Here is a 13,076-nt window from a genome sequence, read left to right as displayed (position 1 = left end):
AAATCAGAATGTCTTTAATTCTCCTCTTTATATTTTTTCAGGTGACCGATATTGAGGCGAGAAGTGCCTTGATACAAATATCCCCCCCAGATGTAGAAAGTAGTGACATTGAGCTTGACCAGTCCGATTTTAAATATGAACTGCTCCTCTCTGACAAGGGCCGTGATACCAAATACAAACCTGTCTATAAGTAAGTATTGTGTGACCTTTCTACACTTACTACTTTGTACACTTACTTTTGTTTATTGTTTAAAGCCACACTCTTTACCAGATAATCCAGTGATCAACAGCATAAGCATCAATCTACTTGACTGGGACACAGTGACATGTCAACCTAGTCAGCAAGTTGGACCACCTGATCCAATAAGTTGACAAGCATGTGCTATACTGAAGACCAATTTTATCCCGGATCTTATCGGGTGGACTGGGAAAGTCACTTCTCAAACATATCATGTTACTTTTGATCACTTTTTAGAAGGCGTTGTGTATTCATACCTTCAACCTTGCGATTCTTTCCAAATTACACATGTCCACTAGACGAGGAGTCCACAAGGTATGTGGTCTAGACTCCATTTTGTAGAAGACACATTGGCTGGATTGCTGGCTTTGTTGGCAGGTCAGGTGATTATGTGCCTTATTCTGCAAGTCGGTGTTCAAAACCTGCTTGGGACTCAACCACACTTTCTGTACCACTGAAAAGCTGCATCAGTACATCATATATAGTTTCTCCTGTTGCAGACATTTGAGTCACTTTGTTACTTGTACATTTCAAGCAGTTTGTTTGACAACACATGGAATGTTGCTTATCCTAACATAGACTAAAAACTAGTCTCTTTTTTAAATGAACATATTTTACTGAAAAAAAATTCAAATTAAAAATTTTCTAGACTTGCACGGGCTTTCCTGGATATATTTGCTTCAGGGTCTGTTCAACAGAATAATTCTGACAGTGTAGTCATTGTTCCATGTGTGCAGTGGGTTTTTTTTAACAAAGTTAATATTTTGCCGGACAAATTTGTTCATATTCGGATGGAATATAACACTGGTATCAGAAAGTCAACATCTAGTTAATGCTTAAGAAATTTTCTCACTTTTTGGTAAATTTTGTCGATAAATGTCAAATCATCTTTCTGATACGAAATGTGTTTTGAGTGACGGTTTTCCAACTTCTTAATATGACAGCGTTCGCCATGATGCAGAAATCCTGCGTAACTGACTCCCCCAAAACATGTCCATGGCCCCTCCTCCTTATGATGCCAGGGTGACATGATGACCGAGTGCAAACACTGTATTGTGTCACAGTTGTTTTGGTTCAGCCTCAGGATTTGTTTACCATTCCAAGTTGATTTGCATTCATTACAAATATCAGCTCCCTCCTCAGCAATACTCCAACCCTTTAAATATTCAAATCTGGAACAGACAATCCACTTATCACAAAGATCCAGACGGCTGGAATATAACATGCTCAAAGACAAGGTCAGTGATTCTGACCATGTGACCGTATAATCACCTGTTGCGACATTAAAAGGTCAAGGTCTCTGTGCATGGATTAGATTCTGTTTTAATCCTGTTTTTGTACAAAGCTGTAGATTTTTTGTCGTAAGAATAGAGTGGATTATTGGTTCTGTTGTTTGTTTCAGGGGAGATGCCACTGAAATAACATTAAAAGATCTGAAACCTGCAACGGAGTATCACTTACGGGTTTGTACTATACTCCATGATGACCTCAAAGGTAACCAGACTGACAGCGTCAGCTTCCGCACAGCATTCTGTGAACCAGAGGCTCCTCAACCGCCAAAACTTGTGTCAAAGACGAGAAATAATATACAGCTGAAGTGGGCTGTAAGTATGGTGATAGGAATCTACACAAACATTACGTGCATGCACACATATTTGTTGTGTATCTGACTGATAGGTGTTTGTTGATGAACCACTCCTGCAGCGTGACTGATAAACAGGATAAAACAGTGTGATAGATGAAGTCAGCAGCAGATTTCTGTGGATTTAAAAGAAGCTTACTCAGCATGAACATATCTTTTAATATCTTAATCAGCCTTGGACGCTCAATATTTACTTCCTGATTGTTAACAGGGAAGAAAATGTGCATTCTCTTTTAAAGAGATTTAATTGAAATTAATTGACATGTTATGAATGGTGTCTGTTTAATTTAATGTTTTATTTCATATTTTGTGTTTGGACTTCATGGAAAGAATGTGATTAAAACATTTCTATTTTAATAGTTACAGAGATAATGAAATCAAAATTGTGTTTTATGAAGGATGTTATATATCTTTGACATTCTTGAATATCTTTATTTATTCAACAGGCCACCTGCGAAAATGGATCAAAGATATCAACATACACGCTAGAGTATGATCAGGTACGTGAGAGATGATCTCACTCTGATAGCAAAATCCAAGTGATGATCTCACTCCTATAGTAAAATCCAAGTAATGATCTCAATCCCATAGTGAAATCCAGGTGATGATCTTACTCCTACAGTGAAATCGAAGTGATGATCTCGCCCCTATAGTGAAATCCAAGTAATGATCTCAATCCCATAGTGAAATCCAAGTGATGATCTCACTCCTACAGTGAAATCCAAGTGATAATCTCATGCCTATAGTGAAATCAAAGTGATGATTTCACTCATACAGTGAAACTCATATGATGATCGCTCTCATACCTCTCAACAGACTGACAATATGAGAACAGGAGCCCTGAAATTAATTTCTTAAATGTGAATGATGAGAAGATACTGAAATCATGAAATTAATGCGATCATTTTATTAATGTGAAAAATGTGTCTGTGCGCTTCTCCTATTATAATGACATACTTCAGTGTGACCATGAGCACAGATTTCAATGACACTAATTGAAATCCATTTAGTTTATTGATCACCAAATTATGTAACAATAGTGGAAGTGTTGACACTACACATTACACCAATACAGGTCACTTCCCCATTACAGGTATCTCAAGTCACATGTAATTATCACTGGTTACAATCACCTGGTCATTGCTTAAAGTTACTCAAGCACATCAGCAGACCGGACATTCTGCAATGTTTATAATATTGTCATAAGACAAGTAGTAGCAAGTAATCATGTGATCAAACATGGCAGCGTAATCAAAACCTTGTCTACTCAATTTCATTCATTGTCAATAACAAGCCTGAAAAGAAAAAGAACAATATCAGAGGTTAAGGGTGTCACATTTTATCATCAATACAGATTCCTGAGTTCGCAGTATATAGATAGACTGGCAAGGCAAGAGAAGATTATACTGATTGGTTTTAATTGATAGGATTCTTGTCTCATGTCTAAATTTCTCTCATGTGTTTTTTAGGGTAATCGGGATGGGAATTTTGTGGAGATCTACAATGGTCTTCAGCGCCAATATCGAGTGAATAAACTACAAGCTTCCACAAGGTACACATTCAGGCTTGCGGCAATCAACAGCATAGGGAAGAGGTAAGTCTGGCTTGTCTTTGTACTATAAACCCAATGAAGATCAGGGTTACAAATGGGAGATCAGCATCATGCATTTGCCAATTTCCAGGTGTTATTGAGTATCTGAAGCATGGGAATATTTAATTTGAAACCTCTAACTGACGCTGGTAGATGTTGTTACTGTAGTCATATATTGAAACTCAGGTAAGGAACATATAAAACAAGCATGAGTTCAGGTGTTTGTATGTTTTATGTTCGGTGGCCTGTAATATGACATGTTTTTGCAGCCCGTTCAGCGAGCCTGTGAGCTTCTACACAAGTGGGAGCATACCATCCCAGCCTGACCCTCCAATGTTGTCCGAACCCTTCGTCTATGCTCTCACGGTGTCATGGATCAAGAGGCCAAATGATGATGAGTTTTTATTACAAATGGAAGATGAAGCTACGGTAAGACTAACGACCATCAGTTAAAATTCAGTGTTTAAACTTGATAATTAACTTAAGTGTATTATAACCTAAATAGTCACAGCATAATATATGTCAAGGTGCCAACCTCTCTGATATAGGCGGAGTTACTCAGAATTTCAAATGCAAATCCACTTTCCGATTTGTCAACAAACTGAGTTTTGAGAAAGTACAAAGATGTTTGTCAATTTAGAATATTTAAAGTAAGTTTAGTATTTGCCCATTAGCATGTGTTTAGTTTGAGTTGTGTTTTATCTGGGAAGTATGCCCAGAAAATGCATAAAGTTCCCACGCTAAATCTAAAAGATATCGAGTGGAGTCCCCCAGACCCCCATCATCACAAGGGGACCAAGCCTCTTGTCACGTTCAACCCGAAATCGGGTCTCAGGCCAGGTTTTCATCCAGGCATGACTGTTTTCATTACATTCAGGGTTGGTAGCTCTGCCAAGGAAATATTTCTGACAGTGAAATGGAACTATTTTATTTTCACCAGTACATTCATAGCAAAAACAAATGACATTGAACTTCCTTGTTCAGCTGTTCATAGGTGGAGCAATGTTCGTTTCTACTTCCCTTTATAGAATTAAGGAATGAATGTTTTCTTTCAGGGTCATGGTTTTTTGCCTGCATACAATGGTCCAAACCTATCATGTACAATAAGGAATCTTAGACGGAATACTGAGTATAAATTCAAGGTGAGTCTCGTTAATAGCTTTTTATCTGTCTATGTCTGATCTCATGTACTGTATAACTGCTGGTGATGGAAGTATTCTGTTAGTGTTGTTTGGTAAGTAGTACTGGTGTATTCAAGATATCAATGCTGTGAAGTTTCTGATAAAATATGGGGCTGTTCCACACAACAATCACAGAGTCAAGACAGATGGAACTCCCTTACTTTAACATTGAATTACGTCAGTTGTAGTTAACAGATGGTTTCATAGATTCATGTGTCAGATACACACAGGTTACATGAAAATTTGACTTAGCACTGTTCCAGTAGTATAACTGCAGGGGACACCAGAAAAGGGCTGCACACATTGTGCCCGTTGTACACGTGTCGTCAGCGTAAAAAACTAAAGCTTTAACCACTAGTCTATCCCTCCACCTTAAAGTCTGTAGGTGTCCTCAAAGTGCTTTTTGTGAAGAAATAGCACAACTAGAGCTGAAATGTCCATGAATCATGATGTCTGTATAAATGTAGTTAAGATGAAGAGTCAATGTGTGTGTTCCTTGTCTACAGCTAGCTGCCAAAAATGATGAAGGTCAAAGCAAGTGGAGTGATATAGTGGCCCACAGGACACTGCCGGAGCGCCCCACTGCTCCACCTAAACCACAGATTAAAGGAAAGATATTTGCTCACAACTTCAGGGTCATATGGGGTAAGTCTGCTTGCTGTATAAGAGTGATAGGGTGAGTGAGGTTAAGGGCTCAAGTCACAATCGGTTAAGCAACATTGGGCTCTCACAGCTATTGGATGGGTGACCATTTTTGGCACTTTACCTTACCTGAGAGTTCCTAGGACTTCAGTCCTGCCCCACAACAAAGCGTGTGCGATACATGTGTTCTTCACTTATGCAAATGAGTTTGTTCAAAATTGCCTCTGTTCACCTGGCAGGAAAAATGGGTGCCGGGTGATGTAAGCCATGAGAATATTAACCTTCTAACGCTTGGGTTAAACAGGGTAATCATGATCAGATTGTGTACTTTGAGCAGAACATCTATCCTGGTAAAGGCGCCCTATGAATATTCTCATTGTATTTATTGTCTCCTTAATGGATTAGTTTGGATAAGTATGATGAGTAGTGTTGAACTCACCCGCTACTGTCTGTTGTTGAGAGATTGGTTTCTTCTTGTTCCAGATCCACCTGCTGACTCAGGGGGTTCGGAAATCACCAAGTTTGTTCTTGAGCTTGATGATGGAAAAGGTACGTGTCACAGCTTTGTCGAAGCATGCATGCCTTGATTCTGGCAACAATTCAGTAATAACTTTCACTTCATGCACTTCAGGGTCACATCGTAACACTTATGGCAGGACCACTTTCCCCACGGGGATGCAAACCCTTTCAGGGATAATAGAACATGTAACCGATTTATCCAAATATCAATATTTTTCTCGTTTAATCCCATGACTGCATGCATTCTCAGATTGATTGTGCTGTTCATCAGCAATTAATAATTTATGTTTGTTGGAGTATGAGGAATGCCTTTTATGCATGAAATATTTATGCATTCAGCTACAGCTCTCACTGTGGTTCAGTAGAACTGAAAACGTATGCATTGGATGAAAAAAGAAATGTTTTTCGCAAATTACTAATTTTTTCGATGCACTTTTGCGTTGCTTACTATAAGGAGGAGGTAAAGTGTTGATGGTGCATGGCTCCCAGATGCAGTCTTTGTGTTCAATTAGTTATATATGTCAATGTGTCCATGCTGTCTTATCCTGCAATATACTGGCTACGTTAAGGTGGCCTGTAAAAACTGAGGTCAGACAAACCAGTGATTTGCGGTGATCTTTGCCATCTGGGCACAATCACTCACTGTTGGCCATGGTCTTGTTCCATAAACCTCTCATTGCACTCTGACTGATGCTAAAGTATTCGCTGATGATAAAGTATTTGATCCCCTTAGTGCTAAGATCGCCTTGTGGACAGGGACCTTGGATTGTGACTTCTGTACCTTAACATGGACTTACAACAGGAGTATCTCTTTGGTTTCTTTGTACAGCGGATCCCTAGGTTGCTATCGTAATCCATAGATCATCATAGATGGGTTGCCCAGTCCTTCTTTGGCTTACTGACAGGAGTATGTTATAAGATGTTCAGTGGTCATGAGGGAGCATGGGTTGATGTCAAGCCATGGCCCTAAGGGACCAGTGAACAGCCTGTTTATCTTACCAAACACCTCAATGTCCATTTTAACTGTTTGAAGCATGGACATTGGATCGTACAATTCACCCAACCTGTGTGACTCAAACGACTCGAATCTTGCATCTTGCGTTTTATCCTACAGGTATTGTCTTCGTAAAGTTGCTGTGGTGTAATTTCCCTTCTTAACTTTCATATGGACTACATTCGAATGTTTTATCAAAATCTATTTATTGAATGCGAGCAGTTCTTTATGTACCCATCGCAAGATTTTGCAGACAACCCAAGAAAAACAGATTTGAAGTTACCTCCATTCCATTGATTTGTATTAGCAAAACATCAGTAATTATACACTGGTATTTGAGATTAAGAAGCACTGCCATGAAGTCCTGAATTACCTGCCATTGGCAGCGGAGAATACTGAAATGTACCATGCTTGAAAGTGACATACATTGAAAGCAACAGAAGAACACTTAGCCAATCAGAAAAAGACATTTATGTGTTAGGCAAGATAAATATATTGTGCTAGCGGTATAGAGATATACTGACATCATCAGTTCATTTTCCTGTTATGAGTAAGGCTTGTGAGTCACTGAATCTGTCATCCTTAATCATCATCCAAGGAAAGCAATACCAGCGCCTTGAGCTTGTACTAACTGCATGGATATATAAATATCCTGTATTAAATAAATAATAAAAGTATTAAACATTTTATTTTGATAAATACCCAGACCTCATTCATCTCTAGCTTCTTTTCTAAAGTTATGTCATCATATGTCATTCAAGTCATGAAGATCTTTTCAGAATATATTGTCAATCACTGGATTGTCTGGCTCAAGGTAATTTTTTTACCGACTGCCATCATCTAGCTTGAAAATTGCTGAGTGCAGTTTTAAACAAGAACAATCTTGTCTCTATCCTAGCACTGACCTTTTCTAGCTTATGAGAGTGATTTAGATTGGATAGCAATTTTTAACACCACTCCACTGAAATGATTTGAAAACATAGCTTAGTTATGAATGGCCCAGGGTGTTTATCAGCTTTGTATAATGATGCCATTCAGGAGTAATCTTGGATGAGAATCTACAAGATAAATATATGCTTTACGCACCATGGAGGAGTGTGTTATGCATGAAGTCTATGAGCTTGTCCTTGGTGTATCCATCCTTTGTACTGTGAGTGTAGTATATATAACCCACTTCTCGTTATTCCCATCGCCTTTGTTCAACATTAGAAACAAGAACTGTTCTTAGCCAACTGTAGAAACTAGTTATTAGACTGGAATCTCTCATAAACACTTCAGCAAATAGTTGTATGCATTAAAAACTTCTTATCATCAATATCATTCACGTTTGTTAAAGTTGTAATGTGATTTTCTTGAATTTTGTTATAAATATCTTAAGATATCTGAATTATAATTTGTCTTTGTTAGGGGCAGTGGGGTAGCCAAATGGTTGAAGCATTTGCTCGTCCTCTGAACACCCAGGTTCAATACCCCACATGGGTACAATGTGTGAAGCCCATGTCTGGTGTCCCCGCCCTGATGATGCTGGAATACTGCTAAAAGTACTGTCAAACCTCACCTGCTACTTATGTTAGATACTAGTTTGATGATGGTTTATTGTTTTCAGGTTATGACATAGTCTACGAGGGGTCAGAAAGGGAGCAGATGTTTGACCACCTCATCCCTGGCCACACATATCGCGTGAGGGTCGCATGCTACAGTTTGGGGGGCAGGAGTGAGGTAAGATCTAATTTTAGTCAGATGCTGTTGATATGTTTCAGTTGTTCTTGTTCTGAGAAGGGTTAGCCCAGTGGTTAGTGTTGGCATAGTCACACCCAAGACCTGGGTTTGATTCCCCACATCGGTACAATATTTGAAGCCCATCACTGCTGTGATATTGCTTCAATGTTATTAAAAATCAGCGTAAAACCATACTCACTCACTCATCCTCTTCCCGAGACAGTATAAGATAAAGACAATTGTAAATTAGCCTTTCTGGTAAGAATTGTTGCATAAAGTTTGAATTTATATCATACCTTACGTTGAAAAAAAATTTGTCATCTTGACAGAAAGTGACTGGAAAACTTTGTGTAATAATTTAATGCTCTTCAGCGATGTTTAAAAAATATACTGAACAATGTTGTTTTGTCAAATATACTGGACAAAAATAGTTGAAGTTAAATTTTGAAGTTTTCAAGAATGATGTATTTATTCATAGACAAATTGATATTTCATTTTTTCAAAACTTGCATTTCTTTTGTTGTTCTGCAAAGATCAAATTTATCAAAAATGATTTTTTTTTCATATTTCAGTTTTCCGACTGTTGCGTGGCAGTAACGCAACCAGTATGTCCAGGACAGTGTCACCCTCCGAAACTGCAGGGCAAACCAAAAGCAACATCCTTGCATCTCCGATGGAGTAAGTCCTGTAGACATCATATTCTCCTCAGTGTTTCAGTAACAACAGAAGTTGTTTATCTCTCTACACATAATTGTTTACTTGAAACAAGATTTATTTTTCTATTTTTTTTCACTCAATATTACTTATGAAATTCATAGATCATCATCGTTCCTTGACAGATGGGTTCTTGTATATAATCTGCAATGCTTTCTGTTAATGACAGAATGTTTTCAGTGTATATTCCTTGTGATAGTGGGCATAATGACGCTCGGAGCCTTTTAATTATTTCACATTTACTAATTAAAGGGATGCTCATACTGTAGATCACTGGATTGTCTGGTCCAGAATTGATCATTTACACACAGCTGGAATATTGCTTCATGTGGCCTACAACAACAAACTAAACCTAATCATCGAACATGTCACAGTTAATTTTCTCAATCATGGGTTCAGTGCCAAGCTTACCGTGATGCCTAGAAGAGTTACGATAATAGAAAATAATCTAAGATCTATCCAAGGAATGATTACAATTTAAAAAATGTGTCTTTTTATTTATCAGAATTTTGTTGTTTTAGGTTAACACACTTGAATGAAGTACACTAACCATTTAATCTGAAGAATATTCACAAACGTGCACTCAACAGTGAAGAGCTATGTGCTTCATAGTCATAGTTTCGTATTCATCACTAAATAGTACTGTAATCTGTCGAGGATTAAATTTGAGATCTGTTGTGAAAATAAGAAGATATACTGTTAAATGTTTGTTGTATAAACAAATAAAATAATTACTTATACATTAATTCGAAAAAACCTGTTGGAATAACCCTTTAAATTGTTGATTACATTAAAAGATATGTATTTCAATTATAATCAATAATTCTTCACAAGTCCATAAATGTGGTCTTACACCCCACACCCCACACCCCACACCCCTGCCCAACACTGCCTCCCTCCTTTAGTACTGATAGTACCTGTCCTCATGGGTTTGACCAAAATTGTAAATATCTAACAACACATTTTCACTTCCCTCTCAATTACTTTTCATAGTTGCAGTAAACAGTAAATCAGACTTGCTGTCTAATGTCCATGGCATGGCTGCTGATTGCATGTGTCTCTGTTTGAAGGTTATCCTAGCTATGATGGTGGCTCATCTGTGACGTCATATGCAGCTCAAATGATCACACCGGATAACACGACGAGGGAGGTGTACCGCGGACATGATTTAGACTGCATTGTGGCAGGGTTGTCCCCAGGAAGACCATATCTCTTTCAAGTCAGAGCTTTCAATAGGGCAGGGGTAAGTAACTGTGTTCGCAGTAAGAAAAAAAGCTTTGGGTTTCTGAAACTCATAGCCTTGTGAATCTTGCATGGCCATGCACTGCAGGTACTTGCACCAGAGAGTGATGGGGTCTTTTGTAAAATTTAGAATTTAGATGACCTTTCCTTGCATTTCAGGGCATGTTGTCATCATTCTCAAGTCAGATTAGCTGAGAGAAACTTTATTTTATTTTTGGCGTTTCCCTGGAGAAAATATGTTTTGAGTTTTTTGTCTACAGAATTCAAAATGCTTTGCATGCAGAACACGCAGGTGGAAAATATTTTGCATGTAGCCTGGCAGTCTTACAGAGGTTCAGGCATCAGCTGGATTATCAAAATTAATTTGTGGTTCAACCAAACATCTTATTCCTAGGTTTGAGGGACAGTAGTATAGCTTAGTTGTAGAAGCATTCACTTGTCAAGCATCATCAGACCAGCTGGGACTGACCCTTGGATCCATGTTTTCAAGGTCATTTCTGGTGTCCTGTGCTGTGATATTGCTGAGAACTGCCAAAGGTGTAAAGCCCAACAAACTACTTTGTCTAGGTCGTACAAGATCAGTGTGGTGTATTTTCGCTTGTTATTTTCAGGGAGGACCATGGTCCGACCCCTTGGAGGTGGTGAGTGGTGCGGGAGTCCCCGACCCGCCCAAGGCACCCCAGGTGAACTGTCGCTCACCACACAGTGCAATAATCTCGTGGGAGGAGCCCTTCAACAACGGTGCTATGATTTCAGAGTATAGACTTGAGTGGCAGCAGCGAGCTGACAACAATGAGTTCTCTCAGGTACAGTAGAGTGTTGTGAACATCATCGAGACAAGAAACATAGCAGAATGTCATAAGGAGGAGTATCATAGTCTATTTTGTCTGAATGGGGAAAGGGGGCAGAAAAAAATCACTATCAACACCTGTAAAGTGCCTCATATTCTGCCACAGGAATACTTTGAAAGCAGCTGTGCTGATTTGTTAGACTGATGACTTCACAAAGTCTTTGTTTAAATTTCGGAAGGGACTGAACCTGAAAAGTTCTTGAATGTACTGAGAAATTGTGATCTTAAACATAACATGTTACATTGGATCACAATCTGAATGCACTGCAATGCTTGGTACATTGACAAACTACCTTTATGGCAAGTCTCCCGTAGTTTGCCAGCTGTCATGAAATTTGGATGAGTACAATGTGTAGTGGCAACATGTTGTGTGTCACACATATTCCCTTGATGGTAGGTCCCCAGTAGACCATACTTGTCTTGCAGCATGAAACTAGGATTTATGGGTTGCACCAAGTCACACATCTACCATTGTTTCCCAACAGCATTCCAAACTGGCCATAATGAGCAATGCCCTTCCTCCATTCTTGTCCATCCAGGACATGGTGACTATGTAAGGCCATTACAAAGAATAATCACCTGCTGAAACAATGCGTATGACACACCCTCCTACCAAATGAGTTTATGTTTGTTCATTACTGTGTTTGTGTGATCTATACTTGATTATTTCGACTTAAAGCAACAGTATATCAAAGACTTTAACATTTATGAAATACATTCCCAATATTAGATTATTCTTTAATGGGCTTGTGGTCAGTATTGGAAATTGTAGATAGTGTTGTTAGGCCTATTTTTAGGTTGTAAATAATGTTGTTACAGCCTTTTTTCTTATACGTTGTTACACCCTTTGTTCTTATATGTAAATAGGTATTATTGTGATTTTTAACATGAAATTTGTTGTGTACATGAACATTTGTTTTTGAATGTAAGTTAGTATAATTATAAATATATCTCCATGTGTAAACTTGGTGTCGTCGCTGTATAGTTGAAACAATGCCTATGTGACGTTATTTTGATACTTACTGACTTTCCCTTCGTTACATAGTGTGCAGACGAAGGGAGATAACCCTGATACATGACATAATATAATCAGGCTCTCAAGATATTCTAAACTAATTAACATTTTTACTAGGTGACTATTAAAAATATTGAAAAAATATCACCTTATTTGGTAAAAAAAATGTTAACTGGTCAACATTTTATTTATCCAATTATTCTGTTGAAATAACTGTCGATCCTTGCAGGAATATGTTAAAAGTGAATGTAAATATCCTTTGCGAGGCATTAATTTATTACCAAACTGTTCATGCACTGACTCTTTTCTGTTGAGTGGGTTCTGGGTTCAAATCCTGGTTCGCCCAAGTTTCATTGCTTGGTTTGTCAACTACAACACTATACGCATGCTTTTGATTTTCACCAAAGAGATAGTCATTTAGTCATACTACCAGAATATTTGTCAGGGTGGCATTAAGCTGAACCCACCCTGAACTGTTCGTGTGTTTATGTTATATTTTGTGTTGCAGTTATACTTGGGTCCAAATTTGAGTTATGAGGTGAAGGGTCTCACTCCAGCAACACTGTATTCCTTCAGAGTTCAGGTGAGTTGTTGTATATAATACACTGATCATCTGTGAAGATATTAGAGAATGATAATAATACCTGTAAGAGTCCACCTGCAATTATTCCAGTGTGTTTTGTTCCCATTGTTTCACGTTGGTAAGATAAATACCCATTCCCCTGGGAT

General features: G+C 38.3%; 1 protein-coding gene across 4 annotated transcripts in view; it reads left to right on the top strand.

Moving 5' to 3' along the window:
- LOC137281839 (fibronectin type-III domain-containing protein 3A-like) overlaps window positions 1-13,076 on the top strand; it is a 150,469-nt gene that overhangs the window by 128,882 nt on the left and 8,511 nt on the right. For all 4 annotated transcript variants that reach the window (XM_067813477.1, XM_067813476.1, XM_067813479.1 and 1 more), the window contains 13 exons: window positions 42-190; window positions 1,641-1,842; window positions 2,327-2,380; window positions 3,350-3,474; window positions 3,741-3,900; window positions 4,527-4,613; window positions 5,159-5,297; window positions 5,778-5,843; window positions 8,414-8,526; window positions 9,099-9,204; window positions 10,311-10,483; window positions 11,094-11,288; window positions 12,856-12,930. In XM_067813477.1, the coding sequence (XP_067669578.1) occupies window positions 42-190; window positions 1,641-1,842; window positions 2,327-2,380; window positions 3,350-3,474; window positions 3,741-3,900; window positions 4,527-4,613; window positions 5,159-5,297; window positions 5,778-5,843; window positions 8,414-8,526; window positions 9,099-9,204; window positions 10,311-10,483; window positions 11,094-11,288; window positions 12,856-12,930 (1,644 nt within the window). The remainder of the gene's footprint in view (window positions 1-41; window positions 191-1,640; window positions 1,843-2,326; window positions 2,381-3,349; window positions 3,475-3,740; window positions 3,901-4,526; window positions 4,614-5,158; window positions 5,298-5,777; window positions 5,844-8,413; window positions 8,527-9,098; window positions 9,205-10,310; window positions 10,484-11,093; window positions 11,289-12,855; window positions 12,931-13,076) is intronic.

This window comes from Haliotis asinina, chromosome 4 (genome assembly GCF_037392515.1).
Source record: "Haliotis asinina isolate JCU_RB_2024 chromosome 4, JCU_Hal_asi_v2, whole genome shotgun sequence".
Classification (NCBI taxonomy): domain Eukaryota; kingdom Metazoa; phylum Mollusca; class Gastropoda; order Lepetellida; family Haliotidae; genus Haliotis; species Haliotis asinina.
Note: the sequence above shows the minus strand (reverse complement) of the source record. Positions and strands in the feature narration are given on the sequence as shown.